The following is a 24,986-nucleotide window of genomic DNA, read 5'->3' on the forward strand; positions in this document are numbered from 1 at the left end:
ACCTTTTGGACAAGGGCCTAACCAACCCAAACAAGATCAACCAACCCAAACAAATCTAAATAGTAGTATTTGAAACTTTAAGTATAAAATTATTAATAGAAAATCAAAAAGTTGATGAAATCAACTATTATCCCTCAAAATACAATGTTTGAGGTAAAAAATTATTAAAGTCAGAAACAATATTATTAAATAACAGGCAGAACATATTTTAACAAAAATAAATTGTGCCAGAATGGTTTACCTGAGCTTGAATGGCATTTGTAGACCACATATTGCAAAAGAGAATATTGGCTGCTGCAACATACTCTTCGTTTGGGGGCAAACATTGGACGATTTCCAGCGCCTCATCTTGGGTCAGATCGTAAACATCGTTTAATTTTTTTAAGGCCTGAGTAAGAATTGAAGTTTTATATCTTTGCATAAAATTGAAATTCTTAAAAATATAAAGTAAACTAAGTCATAATCAATAAACCAAAGCAATTGATATTTTAGTTCAATAACAATAAAGATTCATAAACACTATAAAATATCCCCTTTACCTCATCAGTAACATTTTGATGCATTTCGTATACCGAATTTACTTACATAATAAAAATTAACCAGCTAATTTTTTAAAAAAAGCTCTGAAAATGTTTGGCAATAAATATTGCAAGACATGATGTTTTTTTGATTCTTTGGAATAGTATATTTTTGAATTTATAAATGAGACTATAATTTATTAAACGAGTTGAGGCTCATAAATATATAAAAAAAGAGTGATAGCAAACTTTTGTGCCCAACAATAACTGAATTTTATTTTTTTGCATTGATATTCATCCCATGATCTATATTGTAAAAATCATTCACCTGAATTTAAAAGCCACAAACAAAATGGCAAATAATTTTTTTTATATTTCCAACGCCCACCATTGTGAACATTTTATCAATTCAGGCATTTTTCAGGGGCACCATATTAGGTGGGCCAACGTTGCTCCCACTGTAAGGACATATAGTACAGTGAAAGAAAGATCATCCATGCCTCACCTGGGATTCGAACCCAGAACCTTTCCGATACAAGGGCAATTCCCTAACCTCCACACAAATGGCAAAGAATCAATAAATTGATTCTTAAAATGATATTCTAGCAGGGATTCTTTTACATTTTACAATATTTTTCAAGTATTTGAAGGAGTTTTTTTCTATTTCTAGAAAATCTTTCTCTCTAATCTAGGGGTGCCATCCCCTCTGCAGAGGATCAAAATTGTGATGGCATGTCTTCGGATCATCCTCAGGGATGTTTCCCAGACCGTCGCCAATAGCCCATTGCGCAGCTCTAGTGCGACGTAAATGAACTACAACTACAACAAATCTAGAAAATCTTTAGTTTTTTTTCCCCTCCAGAAAATCTCTTAACAGGTGAAGCGACAAGTTTTCAAACTGAGAAATTGTCGTTAAGTGAGACCGTCTTTTTCAAGTAAGCACCAATCACATAGACATTGAAAAAAGCTTCTCAGAGAAACAAAATTAACATTCAGGCACGAGATGCTCATTTAAATTTTAAAATATGAAAAGCATTTAGTAATCTAATGTAACTTTGATACCTAATAATATTGGAATTTTTATGCTCATTAAAATTTACATATAAAAATATATTTCCTTTTTTTTATTACTATTATAGCATTTTATTTCAAACTTTAATGTAAATGGAACAGGTTTTGCATTGTTTTACATTTTTAAACGCAATTGAAAGTTATTATAAAGGGAAAAACATTGTTATAGTTAAATATTTTTAGTTACATGGGGCATTTTTCAGGTTTAGGACATTTTTAAGGACATTATTTAAAATTTTTAAGAATATTTTTAGGGAATTCTTTGGTTATCGAAATTTGTGTTCTAATTATCATACTGAAATCATAGTATTTGCAACTTTTAAACTTTAAAATATGAAAATGCGACACAATACATTTGACAATAATACATAATTATGACATGCAATACATAATTATGACATGCAATACATGATAAATCAAAGGCATACTGTCAAATGCATATTTTTATCACTTGCACTAATTTAAAAAAAGTTTCCTGTTAATGTTTATTTATTAAAAGTCATTATCTATAAAGATTTTAAACTATAAGCTTGTGAAAAGAATTCTGATTTACTTTTCACTTAAGCCTCTAACTTTGCAATCTTGGATAATTTTGATTGGCGTTTTCTTGATTTTTTTTTATTCAACAGCAAAACAACTCTCAAAAAAGGATGGAAAACTAAGGGATTGCTTTATTAGATAAGAAGAAACAGCGTTGCACAAAAACAAAGATACTTATCAAAAATCTAAAAACAGGGAGCAGCATAAAATTTAACTACTTTTCAAAAACTGTATTGGTAACATTTTGTTAGAAAAAATTAATAGATAATATACTGTACGCTTTCTATCTCAAATTCCGTTGGGGTGATGGTTTTGTATTTTACATGTATCAAAAAATACTGCTGGATAAATATTCAACACACAGTTTATTTGTGAAAATTAAATAAAGGGTATTAGAAACATGTTTATAATCCTCCTTTATCTTCACTCCTTTGACAGTTGAGTTCAGTCAAAAAGAGAGAAGTCTTTTGAAAGTTTCAATATTATTATTTGACTCTTCCAAATTTCTTGAAAAGCAAAGCAAATTTTTAGAAGCAAATGTTTTTCACTGCTATAACGATGTAACCTAATATCTTTTTTTAAAGAATAGAGTGATTCAAATCTAGATTGAAAAATCAGACTTAAAGCATTTGAAATGAACACCCTGAATTGAATAGTAATTGAAAGAATAAGGTAGTACATAATAACAAACAAAAATTTTTGCTTGATAACATCAGTTGCCAGATGTTGGATCATAATCGAATACAACAACTTTTGCATTTTAACAGAAATTATTATTTTCTAATATTGACTTTTGCTTAATTTACTCATTTGTCATAATAGTAAAATAAATAGTTATGGGGGACTGCTAAAAAAAATCTTTTACGAAATCATGGCAATACATTGTTTCAAGCTTTAGCTGTCACAGTGAAGATCAATTTAGAAGAGACAATACAGAGAAGAACAATTTTGAATGTTTTTTCTTTAAACTGTTCTAATGATATTAGAGGGCCCACCCCTGTTTGCTGTTCTTTCCATATCCCTAAACTACTTCAAAATTCAAGGTCGCTCAGTTCTTTTTTTTTGGATACATATACGTTTTGGCTAGCTTAGAATATATGCTGCTGCTCTTTTCAAAATGATATATACATCCAACATATATGCGTCCTGTAAATATTCAAATCATCAAAATTTAATTTAATTTATGTATATATTATATTTTTATATATACAAAAAAGTAAATTTCAGTGATTGGAGGAACAACATATTCTTAGATAAACGCATAACAATTTTACTCTAACATAAATTTGCAAAATGAAAAGGTTAGAAAATGAAAAAAAAAAAAATTTGTGTTCAATCTTTATTGATAAAACTAATTTTCCTTTCATGTTAATTATGAAGAATTATTGACACTAAAATATAGCTCTATCACAAACGGGTTGGTCGCTATGGCCTCCGGCCCCGCGCCAACCAACCAAAATCNAAAAGAAAAAAAAAAAAAAAAATGTGTGTTCAATCTTTATTGATAAAACTAATTTTCCCTTCATGTTAATTATGAAGAATTATTGCCACTAAAATATAGCTCTAAATTATTAATCATGAATTAATTAATAAGAATAATTATAACAAAAATATAGAATAGTTTGTTTGATGATACAGACTGTTTGCTATTTAACTTATTATTTCTTCTCAACTAATCACTCAGTTTGTTTCAGCTTTCTGTTGTTCTGCTAGAATTGAATTTTTATTCTTAAAATTTCGAACATGTGTATTTAAATGTTCATGCTTATGACTGCATACCAGATTTGGCCAAAAATATAATCGATTCCTTTTTTTGATTGCAGTAATCAATTACTTGTAATCGTGATTACAACTTTCAAAAAATTTTGAATACAGTAATCAATTACTCGTAATCATGATTCCAAGTAATTGCGATTACAAGTAATCACAACGAAAACGATTACGGGTAATTATGATTACAAGTAATCAAAATATATGATTACATATAAACTAAATACACGATTACCTACCTATTGTATTCTTATAAATGATTATATTTTACAGTAGATAGTATAATGTATTTTATAATTATACATTTTGCACGTACAAATGAATGTAACTAAAATGTATGTACATATGATTTTATCTAGTGCATATGTTCAGACATTTTAGTTTCACACGCATGTACATACACTTATATTGTAAGTATAAAATATATGTAAGTATGTATATAGCTAATAATTACGTATGTATGTACAAACAATGTAGACATGTAAATTTATACACAATGGATATATGCATTTTATGCAAATATTTGTGTATGTAAAATGTATATCTGTGTTCATGTATATACAAGTACTTGTTGTTTGTACAAACATGTATACATTGTCCATACAATGTATGTCCCATGCATGCATGTGCAATTTATTTATGATCAGTATAATATATGTAGTATGTACAATATAGGTATATATGTAGTATGTACAATATATATAGTATGTACAATATATGTATGTATATATGTACATGATCTGCATGTCCAATGTATGGATGTACATATACACAATATATTCATGTTCAATGTATGTATCCAAATATGCATAATACATTTGTGTATGATTGTACGTACATTGGGCAATTTATATTTTACATATATTCATACATACATTCGACATGCATGACGTAAGTAAATACACACATTTGAGATGCATATATTGTACACATGTATATACATATAGCGTACAGATGCATATTCATATAATGTACATATGTGTGTACATATACAGTACATGTGTGCATAAATATATTGGGCATAATTCTTTTGTACAAATTTTACATGTGTACATACATGCTATCCCTATCTATATATCTTGCCTCTGGTGCAATGTATATATGTCCAATGAATGTATATCCACAAATGTACAATGCACGTATGTTCCATGTATGCATATCCATATGTACTATATATGCATGTACAATGCATGAATGTATGTACATGCATACATATGTACATTACATTTACGTCTAAATATGTGTACAATGCAATAAATAAAATGCATGTAAGTTAACTTATAATGACTCAAGCAAGTTAAATGACAAAATCAAATTTAGTTTTCAGCTTTAATTGTTCTATGTCATTTTGAAATTCTTTGAATAAAGAATTATTTTCAGGTATTTTCATGAAATGTTAGGCAATACAGATTTATTTTTTTATAACATAATGCATGATTCATAGAAATTTTTTAAATGGCAAAAAAACGGTAAATTTTATGTGTGGAAATAATATTTAGAAATACCGTTTACTTTATAAAATTATCGTTTACTTTCTAAAAAATATGAGGTCGAGTTTTATATGCCTTAGAATAATGTATGTACAATGTATGTGTATATTGTAATTACATATATTTAAATGTACGCATGTATTTATACATTACTTGTAATTATGTACATGTATACGTTGTATGTACATACTTTGCATGTACATACATCGATGTACATGTATGCATTTTATTTACACAACTATGTGCAAGTATACAAGTGTAATAGCTTGTATTCGTATAGTTTGATTACAAATAATCACAATTACATGTAATCAAATTACATGTAATCATATATTTTGATTACTTGTAATCATAATTACCCGTAATCGTTTTTGTTGTGATTACTTGTAATCGCAATTACTTGGAAACATGAATACAAGTAATTGATTACTGTAATCAAAATTGTAATCATGATTACAGCAGTAATCTAAATGTTTTGAAAGTTGTAATCATGATTACAAGTAATTGATTACTGTAATCGACTATGTAATCATGATTACAGCTGTAATCAAACTTTGTAATCATGATTACAAGTAATTGATTACTGCAATTGAAAATTGTAATTGATTACATTTTTGCTCTACTCAGATGTATTAAAAAATTTTGATTACTTGTAATCGTGATTACAAGTAATTGATTACATAGCTGTAATTATCTGTAATTAATTACAGTTGTAATTAATTACTGTAATCGATGGCCAACTCTGCTGCATACTCAGTTGATATTTCAGTTCATTGTTGCCAACACAGAAAAAAGAATTTTTTTGTCAATGTGTTAAAAAATATATGTATATAGATTATTAATTTATAAGAAAGCAAGAAATAAAACAGGGTATGTAACTAAATTTTTCAACAAAAAATAAGCACTTTTGAAATACTCAAAAATTATATTTAAGCAGTTTAAAAAAATTTCATAATTAATCATGGTTGACAAGGTTTTGACAACTGACTGTCATATCAAAAAAAAACCTTTTTGACTATTGCCAAAAACCCAAAATTTTGGAGTAAGGATAATTGTTATCTATAATAAATAAGAAGTATTTTTAAATTAATATAAATGTAAAATTAAAAGTGTTCCATCAATACTATGTTCTTGAATTATCTTAACATAAAACTCTTTTTGCTTTGAAAATTACTGTCAAATTGCAATTTATCCAATCCCGTAATTTGTTTAATAATTAAAAATAAAATACAAAAGCATTTAATAAAAAAATTAACAATCATCTTATTCTTTATATGCAAAATCAATTTTCATTTATTTCAATTTTAACTCATCTTTTCCCAAAGCAAGCGATTACAAAAAAAATAGTTTCGAAGCCCTCTGTCTCATTCCTCCGTTCATTTTTCCGTTTTGTATGAATAAGACCAAAATTTGTAACTGTTCTTTTGATTGATTATGAGCTGTATAGACTAGAATGTTGATGTTGACCTACTAAACTATTATAACATAATAAAATAACATGTAATTAGGAAATTTATTCTAATAACTGTACTAAATATTGATGGTAACTTAATAAACCCTTGAATTGATTAATTAAGAAAATTATTAACTCATTTTAAACAAACATTTGTATTTTTTGTAAATTATAATTAGTTTACTTATCAGGAAATTTTCAGAGGGGCGGAAAATGAAGTCTGAAATTGAGAATCTCTTGCAAAATGCAGCAGAGCTGCATATGAGTGGACAATCCAGCTTAGTATGTGGACCTGCAAATGTTGGCGTTTTCATACGCTACAGACCAAGGGTATGCCGGAAATAAATTGGGGTTGAATTAATTGTAAAAATGTTGAGTAGAACTATGTCTTTCTTGTTGCATAATTCGTGAGAAAATCAACATGATATAGAAAAAAAATCTCATTTTAGAAAAGGGAAAATTAAGCACTTATTAAAAAACCAAATGAAAATTGCACCTTTAAGGGCTTTTAAAAATCGAAAATAAGCACTTCTTAAAAACGTTACACACCCTTTAAAGGAATGAAAGATTCTAAAAACGTGTTCATCTTGACATATCTTCTTTGTTAACAGTATTTAATGACTTCAGTCCTTAAACATTTCACATTTAGATAAATTTAAATTTCAAAACTTAATGAATTAAAAAGAATTTAAAAAATTCCAATAAAAAATTAAAAATATGAATACATAATAAAAAAAACAAACATATACCTCATTTATAGGAACTATTGCAGCCCAAATTTCATTAATATTAACTTCTAGATCACATCCTTCTAATATAGCAGAATCTTTAACTAAGACAACATGAGAGCCTGCAAGAATGTTTATTTAAAAGATCGAAGTATTACAATTGAATTTCTAAATATTTTGTCCCCACTGCTTGGTGAGCTAGGCCCAAGTAAACACAACTCTTTATTTATTTATTTTTGAATGCAAAACAAATTGGATGTTCCCAAAATAATAATAATAAATAATAAATTTTTTAATTGACTTACATCTAGCTAAATGAGAAGAACCAAAAAAATAATAAAAATTAAAAGTTAATTTAGTTGCGGTCGTCTATACCTATTTTTCAGCGTGTTGCAAATGTAAGCTATAATTTAATTATAATTTATTAAACTTTTTACATGATTTTGATCAAAAACATCTCAGAAACACAATCATAATTTTTATCATACATAATTTTTTTCTATTTTTTATTACTATTACTTATTTTCTATTCTTTTGAATGTTTTAAAAACACTCAAGGTTAAGTTAAATGTTATAGTTTCTAGCTGCATTATGAACAAGATCTAACCTAAGCATTTTTTTGAGCAAGTCTGATAGGGTATATCATAAATTTTCACAGCACAACAATAAAAAGGTTTCATTCCAACAAAAGTAATGCCATGTCTGTTTAAATCAATGTTATTAACAAGAAATAACACTTTAGAGAAATTTAAGATAAAAATGTAGATTAAATTTAAAATGTATTTTGGTCAACCCCTGAATTATTTGAAGTTCGACAACACAAGCGAAAGTTTGCTAAAGTTAAGACTCTGGATAAAAGAATTCTTCAAGAAGACAATGTTCCAGAATGATTCATGACCAATATTTTAACTTTAATCTTTTCACAGGAATTTACTTTCATAGAATGCAATAATTTGAAAGTGTCTAAGGGTTTGCACCATTCCTCGATTTATCGGTAAATAATTTAACATAAAAAACAAACTGATGGAGACGGATTGTCTATAAGAGAGATGTTTAGATAATGCCCTGTTAAGAGAAAAGGTCAAAAGAAATTTAAAAAATTAAGTAAATGAAAATCGGGATATGCATTTAACTTTAAAAATAAGTCAAAGACTAAATCAGTACATATATAGATACAACTTAATCTTCAATATTATTCATATTACAAATTTCATTGTTTGGCTAAGCTGTTATTCAAAAAACAATTTGTCGTATTTGTATTTTAAGTACACAGAATGGGTTTCTTTTAAATATTTAAAATAAATGGAATGTATATTTATGAAATATTTATAATATTTATTCACCACATTTTTAGATGACTTTTTTCCAAGTTTCAAGGGTTTCAATTAACAATAAAATCATTGACTAGAGAATATATTAAAAACTAAAACACTATTATTTATACTAATCTACCTCTAACTAATAAAAAAAAACCTGTTTTAACTCTACCTTGATCAGAATAAACTTTCAACACTTGTTGAAGAGATGTCTTCATTTTGGACAAAACCAATTCACATAACCAAACCTTATGTTCCTAAAAGGGAAATTTCAATAACATTATAACAAAAGACTAGCATTAAATATAATCACTGTCAGAAACTTCTAAAAAAATGTTCTTTCTCTTTTTAAAATAAATTTTTTTTCTACACAAAATTATATTTTTGTTATTTATTTCATACAGGTTTTAGTTTAATACTTAGTCTCTGGGTTAATATATGTAGATTGTGAAAAATGTGATATTACCCCTGTCCCCCCCAAGAAAAAAAATCAGGAAGAACTAAAGATCTTTATTAAAATAACAATAAATCAGATGTTAATTACTAACTTTTAATTAAACAATTTATAACACAATTAAGGCACTTCTTTTATCCAAGCTTAAAATGAGTTGGAAAAAAAAAACTGAATCTAGAGCTTGAATTGTTTCTTAAATAAAGACTGATTACAATACTTCTTTAGTTTCAGAATTTTTAAAAGAGATATATTTTATACAAGATTTTATACAAAAGAGATATATTTTAAGCCAAGATTTATTCAAAATTGATATGGTAATCACATCGAAATTTGATATTGTTTAATTAAATAATTCAGATCAAAATAAAAAATGAAATTTCTTTTTAAAATTATTAATTTTGAAAATAACATAGGATAAGTATTGTTAAGATATAGAATAAAATAAGCATGGTGAAAGAAAGAACATCTTCAATTTACAAGAACAAATTTAAATATACAAGCTAGATTCCAGGAATGGTTTGTAATAGATTTGAGAAGGAAAAAAAATTAAAACAAAGAAGAAGTTCTAAGTTTGTCAAAAGCTTAATGAATAAATAATATGAGCATAAATAATTAAGATTGGCAAATTTTCATGCAAAATAAATAAATAAAATAATCGCCATATTTTATACCGAGATATATCTCGCTCAACTGTTGGAGGGAACTGAAATAATTAATTTAAAGTAAGAGTTTTTATTTAAAATTACAATTGAATCAAATTTTAAATTTTCTTTTTAATTATCCATAAGGTTAAATTAGCTACTTATGCATTCCTTTTTAACTTGAATTTTTCATTAAAATGCTGTTTGTATAATGAATATTCAGCCATCATAAAAGAAATATGTAACAAAAAAATTTGTGAACAGAAAAGAAAAAATTCTTTAAGCGATTCTGCTATACTTTGGGAATTATGGGTTCTTAAGACCTGAATGTCTAGGTACCTCTCATTAAAAGTTGGTTTTCTTAAATTTAAAACATGAATTCTTTACCTTTTTATCTATCCCATTAATATGCACATTCATAATTATTCAATCTATTTGATAGAAAAAGTATTTCAAAATAAGTAAAGGGTTATATTTTAACAATCAAGCATTTTTAGAATTGATCAAACACCTGAATTAAGAAAAAGTATCAGCGTAATATGATACTCAGAACTATTTTAATTTTCTCCTTCACCTACTAATGAAGAACAAAAAAACTTTTTATTAACATAAATATTTAAAGTTTGGTTAGATTTTAGGTACTAGAGAATTATGAGTTATTTTTTGCACTCCCAAAATTTTTAGCGCATTTGATACGTTATAATGCATAAGCAAAACCACTGCTTTCTACAATAGCCTCTTTCAAATCAATTTCATCGTAATTTGGCAGAAAAATAAATTACCTTGTTTTTTAAGCACTGGAGAGCTAACTTTTCAAAATCCAGTGTATCAGAGGGGTTTTGAAAGATCCTCTCTATGACTTTTCTGCGCAGTTCAGCATCCTTGTTGAAAATGGCTTTGAGTATTTCATCACAGCAAAGAACCGGTAAACCCAGAAACTGAAACCTGTTGGCTATGAACGATTTTCCACTCATAAAATTACCACGGAATAAAATGCAATATGGCCTCTTAAAATTGGAAGAAACCTAAAAAATATAATAATAATAATAATAATAAATGTGTGAGTGGTTAATTTGCTGCTTAGCAGATTATGCAATAGTTTTAATTTTTTTTCCATATTGATAAATATGACATATTAATAAGAATTTTATCATTATTTCATTGACAAAACATGCATCACAGATGAAAAAAAATCCAGTTACAGTTATGTACAATGCGAGAAAAGATAACATTTTTGCAAGTGTATAAAACATTCAAAAAATATTTTAAAAAGTAGAAGACCCATTAAAATATTAACTCCATTTGCAAGCCTGTTAAAAAATTTGTAAATTATGGATAAAGAAATAATTTTTACATAAATAGATTTACAAAACCAGTTTACAAAAAAATTTTTGACGAAAAATTTAAAAAAATTTTTAACAAATAATTTAAAACGAGTTTACAAATACATTTTGCATATATTGATTTTTTTTTAATAGAAAACTGAATTATACTTAAAATATCAGAGCAGTTAATCATATTACTTAAAATTTTACCGAAAAATTATAAATAAGACAAATCTCTATAACATTTCAATGATGGAGCATCAAAAATGTTTTGTTTGCAATGAAGTAACAGAAAGAACATGAGGTTATAAATAAAGCATAGGTAATTGCTTTTTATTGTTGCATTAAGGGCTACAGATAATACTGCAATGGTCCAAGATAGAAAAAAAAATGTAAGCTTAAGAATTTTTAAAATTTTTTCATTTGCAAAGTCTTTGTTTTATGTGCAAGAAAACCAAGTCTACGATAAGCTTCGGAAGCTACTGTGATGAGAAAAATCAAAATTTTAAAACACCAAGATCTTCTAAAATATCCAAATGGTCTAAAGTAATACTGATAATTTTTACATGAGAATAATAAAAATTCACATTTGAATGTTGCAGAAAAACCTACTAAGGAAAGCAACGAATTAAAAATATTCATTTTGGGAAAAAACACACAAGTTATGATTCATAGAAGTTATATGAATTCTTGTCATTCTGTTTCTTCAAAATAATATGGGTCGTTAATTATAAAACTGAATAATAAATTTTGAAAAAAGGATCTTTTTGTATGATTATGTGTAGGAAAACAGATACAAGCATTCATCAATGGGTTTTTCATGCAACTACTCATGTTGCTTCACTTTTATAATGATTAAATGTGACTCAATTAAGTTTAGAAAATGCACATTTTAAAAATGCAGCATTACAATAATGACACATTTCAAGTGTGTTGATTTTTAACATAAAGCAATAAACAATGATATGCGTTGTTAAAAATCTAGACAAATTATCAATCTTAGAAAAAGTGTAACAATTTTTAAATTTAATTCAACCTGAATGACTTTTTGTGGCATTCCAAGCAGATGCATTCTGTTTGTTGATGAACTGATTTTCTCTTCTTCGTGAGAATTTCTTTCTGAATTTTCTAGAACATCTACTATGACAATATCCAGGGCAGACATCTCCTACAAAACATATTATAAATTCTTATTATAGATGAACACTAAAAATTTTTCCAGCCAATCTTACAAAATAAAATTCAACTGGTTTGGCATGATTTTAATCAGTTAATTTAAATCATTTGATTTTTTTTTTAAATCATCGGTGCAAGTTACACAGATTTTTTTAATATAAATATACACCTAAAAATATATTTATAATAAGCAATATTGTTTTCAATAATTTTTAATATGCAAAAACGTTTTCAAAGTCAGATTTTATAAATATAGAAAGTTTCTTTAGGGAAATAATGGGAGAGGAATATATGCCGATTGTTACTTAATGCTCAAAATAGACAGAAAATGACTCAACAATTTGTAGCATGTAATTATCAGATATTATAATTTTGCTTTACCTGCGTGTAAACGAATATACTGCTTTATAAATTACATATTTCAATTATATTCATTAAGACTTTTATTTATTTAAATACCAGTACTTTTACATATACATATTAATACATAGTTTGATAAATATAAACAAGAAAGACCTGTTTTGCCAAGAACAATAGATAATTTTTTAAGTTTCATGTTCTAAATAAATTTTTTCTTAATTTGATATCTAATAGACAACTTTTGTCTTCCTCTTTACAAATTCAGAAGGGTGTTCAATGTTGAGCTAGAACAAAAATAACTATAATTTTAATTTTTGAGTGATTTGTTTGTAATAATCATTTATAAAATTTTTTAACCAATTTATTTTTTAAAAAATGTAATTATATTAGTTATAATACGGTTTTGAAATAATACTAAGCATTATTAATAAATTTAATATAATGTTTGATAAGTAAATTCAAAAAAATAAAAAATAAAAATTCCATTTAAATAAATAAAAAATCTTTTTTTTTTAAACAAAAATAAATATTTTAGCCAACCCTGAAAAGTATTATTCCTCGATACTGATAACTGTATATAACAAAACATTTCAGTTTGACTTTCCCCTCATAACCTTTTGTTCCCTCTTCTTATTCAAACAAAAGCTGTCTTTTGCACACTTGTTTACAGTGCCTCAAAAATTTGTCCTAATAATAATTTCCTAAATGAAGAATTCTTTCACTTTGGAGCGAATGACAGTGGCTTTCTTATTTCATTGATTCTATCTATTGAAAATGTATCCCCCCAATTCTAATTCTTAATTTGAATTCATATTATTTGATTGTTTCACGTTATTACCCTAGAAGCAGTCCCCACATTGTGAAAATTGTTAATATATTTGAGCTTAAAGTCTCTACTATTAACAAACTAAATGATACCAGCCCTAAAGATCTAATTGCTAACATTAATGACTGATATATTCATCCAATCTCTCTAAAGTGTGATATCTTGTGTGAGTCTTGTATACATTAAACAAACAAAATGTACTTTTTAATTTAAAGAACAAGAAATATATATTACATAGCTGGACTCTCCAATAACCCATTTTTTTCACAAGATAAGTTTTTCTAAATGTTTGGAAATCTATTTGATCTCGTTGCAATGTTACTTCTAGGATTCTTAATCTACCCCCCATCTTCTGTCTTCATTGATTATCTTGTTTTATCATATTACTAACACTGTTTTGGTCAATCCCCACTTTTTGTTGCAATTCATTTCTAAATTTGCTACTGAGCCTGCATGTTCCTTTTTTCATTCTGCGTTTTGTCACTGAAGAACATTCATCATTCAAAATTACAGCATGTCTACTTCTGTGACATTATTTTCATGTCTAGCCTTATTCATTTTGTTGAATATTTTTATAACAGTCAGCATTACTATACAAAAGAAATAAAAAAATAAAATAAAAATATCAAACTAAAATAAAATTTTCAGATAAATGAATCATCAAATAGAGATTTTGATAATAACTTCCCTAAAATTTTATTAAATTAGGTATGGTAAAACATCTTTACACACCTAGTGATTATTCAACAAAAATATTATTATTTCCCTTTTGATAAATTTGGAGAAAAAACTATTATTCTTAAAATTCCTACATTGAACTTGCTCTTAGTATTAATTATAAGAAAACTCCATGTAAAATAAGACAAGTTAAAATTACATGAAAATCTAGACACAGACAGTATTTTGATATTCAAGAAAATAAGGAAACCGTTATTGTGCTGTATTTTGAGATATTACATAACATCCAAAATAATACATTTAATAGAATACTACAAAGCATTAATTTTACCGCTCCTTGAATAGAGGGCACAATAGAACTTTCAGCACATGTCATTTATTAACTGTAAGTACACAGATATTAAGTTTTAGATCAGACACTGTATTCACTTTATTTACCATATAGGATGTTACGGTTAATATAAAGAATCAGTTGATATTAATAACCACCAGTTACTTTTAATAATATCCAGATTCATCACTTTAACTATAACACATATAACAGAACGAACATTTGCTTTTAACTAGTTTTAGTACAAATTATTTTTTACTTCAATAAATATAAATGTTTACTTTTTTTGTCCGTTCAATATTAACTTTTTCACCTCCGGCTTTCGTTTCAGTAGTAACCACTATGCAGTCGATGTTAGGATCTGTAATGGTCGGACCGAAAGGATCGGATATGGGCACTACATCGTAAACTAGGGACGGATCTATCTCAAAAAGAAACTTTGAAACTTCTTCCATACGTTTCTCAATTGGTTCAATCAGTTCCCAAAGAACTTTCTCTATAATTATAAAAAATGCACAATTATTGATCCTTTTTTAATCCCATAATTTGAATAGGTTTGTTTTTATTATTATGGTTCTATGACTTTATTCTTTTTTCCTCACATTTTCTTGAAAATACAGTAATTGGGAAATTGAGATTTTCAGCCTTAAAATTTTCTTTTGAGTATTAGAATAAATTATTATATTTTTGTATGCAATCTTTGCTTTTTGTCATACCAGGTGACGCCATTATTATGACGTCGTGTGGTGGAAGGAGAGAGAGTGCGTGAAAAAAAAAAGAGGAGAGGGGTTTGCGCTCTTGGAGAAAGCGGAAGTCATTTTTTGGTTTATATGTGTCCCTTGTGAATTTTGCTTTATGAATAAATTCCTGTTAATTGTTATAAAAATTCACCAGTGTGGTTTATAAAGAGTGGAAAGATTACTCTGTAAGAGTTGAGAATATCACAATCCCTTTGCTGTTTTTTAAAAATCTCCGTCTCTGAAAGTTGACCCATATTTTCCTCTTTATTTTGATTTTCTGATTCAACGCAACAGATCATTAATTCATTGTTTTCACTTTCCGAACCCTTTAACATAAACATCTCTGTGTTCCCAGACACACCCTCTGATATTTCTTTCCTTTCATGACGTAACGGCGACTAAGTTAGAAGATTGTTTTGGTTTCCCCCCTCATCAATATTCGCTGGCTTAAACATCTCTTATACTACTGGCGTCAAAATGCAAGGAACGACTAATTTGTCTGTTACTGAAAATAATACATCTGCACTACTGCTTAAATTATTAGGATATTCAGATTTTAATGAAATCGAAAACATTTGTAAACCCGCCACTATATTTTCCCCAAATGCTGATATTAAATGAACTTTCGAGCAATCATTATTTTTTAAATGTAACGGAATCAAACGGTTTTTTGATTGGAATAATAGTGGCTCTCTTCCATTCCTGTGGAAGTCGCCCTTGTATCCAGGATTGATTAATGATGTTTAGTAGCCATTGCTTCCCTGAGCTGCCAAGGTTTTCAAGCATACAGCCATAAAGACCATCTGGGCCAGGAGATTTGGTCATATCAAGAAGAGCCATTGCCAGGAGTAATTCACGCATGGAAAAGGGTTTGGTTAAAGAAAAAAATGTTTCCTCCCAAATAAATGTATTCATATTGTAAGGGTTGAGATTTAATTGAATTCGGGTCAATATACTCAGTTTTAACTCCAGCGATTAATTTATCTTCCGTTTTGGGTTAACTTATTGTTCACATTTTAGTTTTTCCCCTATTAGGACAATAACGTAAATGAACGATTTGTTTACATAATTTAAATTCTTTTCCCGAACTCGTATTTTTATCATTAAAAGTATTTCTCATATGAGGCGGGACATATTTTCCACCTGAATTATTTGGGAATCCAGTTTCTATCTGATTTTGAAATTTGTTTGTCGGTTTATCGTATAACTCTGAAAAAGTGCTATCTCTCGAAGTGAACCAATTGTCAGAGAGCTCCGCTATTTGTTTCGGTCGGAACCACGTATCTAACTGCTTAATTTTAATTAACTCCGCACTTCTGGATCTAATGCATTCAATATTCGGTCACTGACTATTAATTCATTAAGCATTTCAAAATCATTAACTTTTCCAAGTTGGCAGTAGAAATCCCAATTTGCTCTAATTCTACTCGCGAATTGCACATGATTCTCGTTTCTTAACCTTTTAGCGGACAAAAAAATTTCCAAACCTACATCTGTTGTCGGCTGAAACTCATTAAGAATTATATTCTTAACCCTTTAATTTTCTTTCATCTCCTCAACGTTTACATATGTTAATAAATTCGCCTCTCGCTCGCCTAGCAAATTAAATAAAATTTCAACTTTAAATTCTTCATCGACATTCTTAACTTTAAACGCCTTTTCTAAAGAGGTAAAAAATGAATTCCACATTTCCAGTCTACTCGGTACAGGAAGAGTTAATGTTCTTACGCTTTTTATGAGAGATTCTAATGATTTAGAATTCGCGTTTAGTCCATCCACACCAGTATCGAACCCTCTACCCTCAGCTTGAATTTTAGCTCTTTCTCATTGAGCCCTCTCAAGTTCTAATTTTGTTTTTTTCGCGTTCTAAAGCAGTTTGCTCAAGTTGTAACGCTGCTTCTTGCTCTACTTTTAGTCGCTCTTTTTCTTGTTCAGCCTTTAGGCGCTGTTCCCTTTCCAATCTTTCCATGACTGTTGAATTTAACAGTTCCGAAACAAAATCTTTGTCAGCCGTATATTGTGAGCTCTTTTCTATCAATAGTTTTAAATCTACAATTCTTTGACCTGGTTCAACCTTTTGCCCTAACTCCTTTGCAACAACAGCTAAATCTTCTTTCTTTAAACCTTTTATACTAAACATATTTCTTATTTCAAATCAACTAATTAAGTTTCAACTTTAATCAACTTCACCCTTTACAGTTTTACTTCCGTCAAAGAGAAAACATAAATCTTCTTACCTTTGGCCTCTGGTTATCGAAAGTTGAGCGTGTGATATTCTCAACTCTTACAGATTAATCTTTCCCCTCTTAATAAACCACACTGGTGAGTTTTTATAACAATTAACAGGAATTTATTTATAAAGCTAAATTAACAAAATTCACAAGGGACACATATAAACCAAAAAATGACTTCCTCTCCCTCCAAGAGCGCAACCCCCTCTCCTCTTTTTTTCCCCCACACACTCTCTATCCTTCCACCACACGACGTCATAATAATGGCATCACCTGGTATGACACTTTTTATAGGCATTTTTATAACAAAGCATCATTTTTAAAAGGGTTTTTGAAAGACCACATTACTTTTTACATTATATGGGTACTCCCCCCCCCACCAGAATCCTTTTATTATTGGCATTAAAGCTTTGTTTCATGAATTAAGAGTTTTTTTTTTCTTCATTTCTCTTTTTCTTCCTTTCAAATTCAGTTTTTTTATTGCTGTTAGTCGGTTTTTTCTTAAATATTTCTAATGAATAACTATTATAGATTTTCCCTTGACCACATACCAATAATAAACCTAAATTTTGATTAATTTTCAATAATGACTTAACTTATTCATACATAAAAAATATTTATTAATCATACATTGAGATTCATATTCACGCAATTTAAAGAAATAAATAAAACATTGATGGGATATTTTTATTAATATGCTGATATCTTTTTCGTGCTCAAATTCCAGGTATCTTTACAAGTATTTAAAAAGAGTTTATACACTTGACATTTTTAGATTTCAATTTTCAGCTTTTTTACTAAACTCAACTGGTAATAAATCCATATAGTTTCATAAAAATGAAATCATTTTTAAAAAAAATTTGTGGCTTTCAATCAAATTTCGCATAAATGAGATGACAATGAAAAGGTTGAAAATAGTTACTAGAGTTAATCAATCGCTTGCAGTACCTAAGTTTTTTGATTGAGAATTTGTTTTCCCAGAAAGTTTTCCATTTTATCTATGTCTGCTCTTATACAACCCAACTCCTTGATTTTGTAATTTTTTTTACTTCAAAGGATAATAAATTTTGAATTTACTCCGTTGACTAAATTTGCGATTTTTATCCTAGTTTATGGCTTTATGATTTTTAAGAATGATTGAATTACTTGAAATAAATTATCTTTCTTTCTTTGCATAAATTTGTTTTTTTTCAATTGACATTTTATACCTATCTTGTTCAAAAATATTATTTATGATTTCTTATTTTAACCAATTTTACAATAATTTCAAATTGAAGACAAATTTTCTTTCCTTAAATTTTCTTTTGTTTTTGGATTGAGTTAGAAAGAACTTCTTTGTTCCTTTAATTTAATAATTCGAAAAAAGCGTTTCAATTATGAAACTCTCAGCTGAAAGAATTTTCTGCAAACTAAGCCCAGATTTGTATTTCCACAACTATTCGTTTGAATTCTATAGCAGAAATCATTATATATAACCTGATTATTTTTAATCTCTGTTGTTCAGAAGGAATCTAAGATTCATGTCTTAAAAAATAGTAAATTATTTTGCTTCAAACTTAGATTTATAGTATACAAAATATTGCTGAAAGTATAAACTTTTTGTCTTACTTTTTATCATTTTGAAATCTGAGACTCCAACAATCAATTTCTCACGAGCTCTTAAGACAGCTTCGGATAAAAGAACTTTATGCCCATTGTGAAGCCTATCGAATGTGCCGCCCAAACAAACGGTCTTGTAGGCATTATAATCAGATATTTGAAATATATTGCAACCATTTTCAGTAGTAGACAAGGTTACATTGTCTAATTTGATAACGCTGCAAGAGACATTACTAAACACATCATTTACATAGTTACTTATTAATTTGTCTTCCTCTATACTGTTAGTAAAAATAACATCAAAATTTATATGAGTATATTTGTCTCTTTTGGGGGTTTGCAAGGAGGCTACGAGAACTCGAACGTCTAGGTGTTTACAAACTGAAGACGCCTTGTTATACACCAATGGCACAGCAGATGATAAACAAGAAAGGGTATTTAAGTCAGATTTTGATGCAGGTTTTGAGAATTCTGGCTCTAACTTCACATACAAGCGTTTTGTCACTTTTTTATTAGCTGTGTTTAAATATTGTCCAATAGATTCTATAACTAAGCGTATTGAACCAGTCAAAATGAGCAAAGCTGATTGATACATAATTAAAGAATAATTTCCCTATAATCACCGAATTTATATTTATTTTTCTCTGAAAGGGAAATAGATAAGACGCTGGAGGAAAACCAACAAACTGCAATAATTCTTTCATCCAACTTCCTTTACAGTCACTGTTCAATTAACCTAATTAACTAGATTATTTATTTACATTTGAAAACAGAACTGGAATTCACTTATCTTGATCACATGTTGCCGGTGGCAATATACTGTTTTTTAATGCAGTTACAAAATTCCCAACCGAAATTTACTTCGTGTGGAAAATTATCACTTTTAATTAATAACAAAGATTATAAAGTGTGAATTGAATTTAATACGTAATAATAATAATGTAATTAAGCATTCTATTTTCACTGAAAAAAAAACAATGAACATTTTTTTCAAACTGGTTTCATAGACAAAAGAAAGCTATAAGCGTAGATTTAGTGTTACAATTATCTCTTCGCTCTTTGTAATATCCATTCCCGGGTTATATAACTACTCCATGAACTATGCTATGATCAGGGTTTATTCCATTGAATTCCTGATATTATAACATTTTTAAATCTTTCGAATAGTTTCATTTTTCTTCTACTTATAAATAAACACGCAATGGTTCTCAGTTCTAGAATGCTGAGTGCTTTTCGTCACAAGAAATTACTAAGTTCAAATGTAAGAAGTCCTTTAATTTTGACCTTAGATGCTTACGTTAAATTCTCTAGCATACATGAATTACGTAATTTTTAATGTTACAACCTTAATGTATGCACCTACCAATTCACAATTTTGCATAAGAAGTATGAATTGAACCAGGGTTGTAAAATAAATATTTTGCTATAAATTCATCGGTATTTTCAACAAAATATCAATTAGTCAGTTTCATTGCTGTTCTAACATTTCATTTACATAAATAATTTTACTCATTAATTACATTAGTTAAAAAAAAATTATTTTTTAGATAAATAATTTTTCCTTGTTGTTTTGCTTCATTATTATTATTTATTTTTTTAAAAAATGTATTTCAGCTTCGACGTTTTCACTTTTCTGTGAAAGGAAGACAGACAGCTGGTGGTGTTTCTAATAGTGCGGTGAGTTTTGAATTCCTGTACTTGAGCAATATTGTGCTTTTTAAAGTTTTAAAACCTAGTGTCCTTTTTCTTTCACCTGCATAATTTTCAAACTATAAGCATCTCTGTTTCTTGGCAAAAAAATGAAGGAGAGAAGCCTCATGCATCTCTTAATTTAAAAAATAAAAAAATTTTTTAATGATCTGTTGGATCATTTGACACATCCTCTTAAATTTTTGCACTGTTTAGTATTCTCTCATAAATTTAAAATTTTTGTAAACTTATTAGTAAATTGAAGCAAACTTAAATAATATTTGAAGGCTCTTAAAGTTCAAAATTTCTGGAAGCTTTTGCCCCATTTGTTAGGAGTCATCATATTGTGGATAATGTGATTTCCCTTACACAGGAAAGATTTCTGTAACAGTATTTACTTCAGAATAATCACAAGGTTTTGTTAGCGTTTTAAAGCAGGTTTTTTTTTTTTTTTTGCAAGTTACGCAAATATTAATATGGAAATATGCCTCTTTTATGGAATAACCTAAGGAAAGTTATCACAAAGGAAGGACATATATTTAAAATCAATGTAAATTTTGCGAGTCCTCAAAGTTGATTTTTTCCAAGCAATGGGTCTCTGACGTTAAAAAAGGAATGAAGTGTACTTATTCTGTTGAATAATAATTAATATACAAATATTAATGTAAATTAGTATACCATTATGTTTTGTTATTATTTGCCAAGTATGGCAATTAACTAAGCAATATTAACTGGCAAGTAAAGACAATTAACTAAAATATGATTAGCATTGTCAAATTGATGTCAATAATAAAAAAGAAAAAATGTGTTAAAAAGAAAAGAAGTAAACAGAGGATATGATATGAGAAAGTAGCAGTGCAGATATTAAGATAAAAATTACATTTAAAAACAAGCTTCAAATTAAAAAAGGAAATCAATTCTATTTAATAAAATTATAAACAAAATATTACAGAACAATGAATAAAATTTAACCAATTTTCTTTTAAAAAAAAAATAAAAGATAAAAAACAAAGCCTGCTCACAAGTGTTTCATTATTAACTATTAATATTCAGCTTCTTAGTTTATTTTTTCTTACTGAAGTTAGTTTTTCTTTTACTGCTTTTATCTTCTAAACAACTCTTTAAGTGCACTTGCTAAAGGGATATAAATATTTAGCTATTCCTAATACAGTAAGAGAAAATAAGAAAATACTTTGATTAAAAAAAGCTGATTTTTTTTTTGGACGAAAGGAAGTAGATTTATTTATTTTGATTGTTAAAATTTGTTAGAATGAAAGAAGACAAATTTTTAAATCAGCCTTTGTTCTGTGTTTTAAATGTAATATTATCCAAGATTAAATTAACAATATGGCTGTAGGGATGTTTACCTTTTAGCTTATCTAATTTTAATTTGCTTAATAATGATAGCTGAAACACACACACACAAATGATTATAACTTTTGAAAAGAATTATCTTGAAATTGCTTTGTGATTTTTCAAAAAAACTTCCTATTTTCAAATCACGAATTCTTAAGAACTGAACATGTAAAGCACGTCCAATTTTAAGCTCCTGATATTCAAAATCCGAAGAGAAAAAAAATCATACTTACTTTTTTTCTAAACTTACTTTCTTTTTTTTCTCCTGTTGAACTCACTTTAACAGTATTAGCTGTTAAATTCATCTTCTGGCTCAGAAAATGCCAATAGAGTGGCATTTTTGAATATCAGGAGTGTGACATTTTTTAAATATTATTCCTGCTGCAAAGTTTAAATGACCGATTTAGGTTTAAGAGAGTTCATGTAATAGAATCATCATCTTATTCCTGATAATCACATGAACTATTATTAAAGACTGGTTATTAAAAGACACTGATTCTTTCCAATACGCAGAAAAAAATAAAGAATTCGTCCCTTCTGCACACATTCTTAAATAATGATATTCAATAGGTTTCTCTTGACTCGAGGAGAAAAAAATCCCTCCCACTTTTCTACTCTGAACTTCTAGAATTTCCACATTTTGCCTCAATATTTCTAGTTAAAAAAAGTGTAAAAACCAAGCACATTTTTTCTGGTTTTTCTTTTTTAAAATTGGATAAAAGGTTCTTAATATAGTTAAAATACATTTAATACTTCTTAGTTATTTAAGCTTAATAATTTTTACTATGATAACTATACTATATTAGTTTTTAATTGGTTATTTTTTTCATATATATAAACTTTATTTAGAGCCTGGTAACTTCTTTTAATCAACGAATCTGTGTTCTAGGGCACAATTTGTATGATGGTATGTCTATTTGATTTTTTTAAAAAGAGTTTTAGGCCTTTTTCCAATATGAAAATGTTAAAATGGCTTGAAATCAGCCTAGATGGTGATTTGAATAAAGAATTAAGCAAAAATAAATGCTGGGGAATTTTTAAGAACATTTCCTGTTAGAATGTTAAAACTAAGTTAGTTTGCTTGTCTTTAAGTAAGAGCTTAAATTCATGAGATATCTTTTTATCATTTGTTCTTGTTGCATTATTTAGGTTTTGATTTTAAAGAAAAACCATGGTTATCTAAGTTTTAAAAAAAAAATTGCTAATTTGGCAACTCTGTTTTATCTATATTTTTATTTCTAAATTGTTATTGCTTACATGTCATAACTAGGTAATTCTTATGTTTTATTCATGTGTTTTATCGGACAACTGCTTTTTAATTGATAATTTTGTGCAGATTATTATTTAGAAAGAAAGCTTGTAAGGTAATATTTGTTTCATAACCTAAGCTCTTTTGAATTCACGAAAATATTAATTTTTTAAAATTGAATTAATATTCTTTATGGTATGATGCATAAACCATGGTATACTTGAAGATTTTGATGTACAAAAAAGGACAATCCCTCTTGAATAAATGCCAGTTCAAACAGTGAGCAAGAAAAAATAAACCTTATTTAAATGATGAGAGAGTAGATTGGATACCATGACCTGGAAGTTTCTCTAAAGGAAGAAAAAAAAAAAAAAAGCAGCTCTCTGCTGTAGAAATCACCACCTGTATTGCTCTTTTAACATTATTTTTGTATGTGTTTTAAGATTTCTACTGACTATCCTGTGGTGGATCACACTTATGATGCTGTGGTTGTTGGTGCAGGTGGTGCAGGGCTCAGAGCAGCTTTTGGACTCGTTGAAGAGGGATTTAAAACTGCCTGCATAACAAAACTCTTTCCAACACGTTCCCACACAGTAGCTGCACAGGTAATAGCACTTAATTACTTTTTACTTGTAATTATAATGAAATGAAATAAACAAAAGTTGAGATACTCTATTTGCTAGGAAATAAATTGTTACGTTTATTTTTTCTTTATTTTTGTTTTAAATACTAACAGATTCTTTAATTTTCTACTTTTGAATGAAATTTTTTTTTTATTTGAATGTTTAAGTTAAATATTTTTAAAAAAATCAGAGTAAAAATTTTTATTTTATTTATATTTCATGTATATACTTTATTGATGCAACAATGCTTGTGGTCTGAGCAGAATAGTATATTATAATATGAGGTTATTGTATTGTGCCTGCAAATATATTGTAAATATTTACCCATAGCTAAAAATACTAGAATATTTTTCACAAGGCGATCAGTTCTACAATGCACTGATCATAAGACATGGTTCCCAGTAGATCACCAAAGTTAAGCATCACTCGCATGGGTTAGTGAGCGGGTGAAGGTCTAATTGTTGGTCATGTTTTTTCTCACTATCCATTAATTATGTTTGCAGAGTGAGATACTCAGAGGTTTAACCAAGTAAAAAGTTCTGAAATAAATCATTTTGATGACTATTAGAGTGTTAATTAAAGAACAAATGATTTTAAAATGGAAAATAGAACATACTAAATACTACACTTATGTAAAACATCTGCTGTAGCACAGACTTTGCTGCTGCGGAAACTTCAACATACACGAGAGTAGCTTCAGGAAAACAAGGCAAAGATTTCTGTTAAATCTTGACTTTCTATTAAACATACAGATTTGGGATCTTCATATCATTTACAAGCTATTGAACATCTTGCTTAAATTAATGTACAAGTAAGTAAGAT

General features: G+C 27.8%; 2 protein-coding genes across 2 annotated transcripts in view; one reads left to right on the forward strand and one right to left on the reverse strand.

The window, feature by feature from the left end:
* Window positions 1-193: 193 nt before the first annotated feature.
* LOC107441139 (Bifunctional Phosphopantetheine adenylyltransferase - Dephospho-CoA kinase) lies at window positions 194-20,078 on the reverse strand. Its single transcript, XM_043047218.2, has 7 exons — window positions 19,257-20,078; window positions 14,959-15,173; window positions 12,343-12,474; window positions 10,764-11,006; window positions 9,059-9,143; window positions 7,592-7,692; window positions 194-388 (listed from the first exon to the last, which is right to left on the reverse strand). The coding sequence occupies exons 1-7, from the start codon at window positions 19,840-19,842 to the stop codon at window positions 209-211; spliced, it is 1,542 nt and encodes a 513-aa protein (XP_042903152.1). The 5' UTR covers window positions 19,843-20,078; the 3' UTR covers window positions 194-208.
* A 175-nt stretch (window positions 20,079-20,253) lies between these two features.
* LOC107445648 (succinate dehydrogenase, subunit A (flavoprotein)) overlaps window positions 20,254-24,986 on the forward strand; it is a 45,530-nt gene continuing 40,797 nt past the window's right edge. The window contains exons 1-3 of the mRNA XM_016060089.3: window positions 20,254-20,508; window positions 20,862-20,924; window positions 23,985-24,146. Coding sequence (XP_015915575.1) covers window positions 20,449-20,508; window positions 20,862-20,924; window positions 23,985-24,146 — 285 coding nt within the window. The 5' untranslated portion in view covers window positions 20,254-20,448. The remainder of the gene's footprint in view (window positions 20,509-20,861; window positions 20,925-23,984; window positions 24,147-24,986) is intronic.

The sequence above is a fragment of the Parasteatoda tepidariorum genome, chromosome 6, assembly GCF_043381705.1.
Source record: "Parasteatoda tepidariorum isolate YZ-2023 chromosome 6, CAS_Ptep_4.0, whole genome shotgun sequence".
Classification (NCBI taxonomy): domain Eukaryota; kingdom Metazoa; phylum Arthropoda; class Arachnida; order Araneae; family Theridiidae; genus Parasteatoda; species Parasteatoda tepidariorum.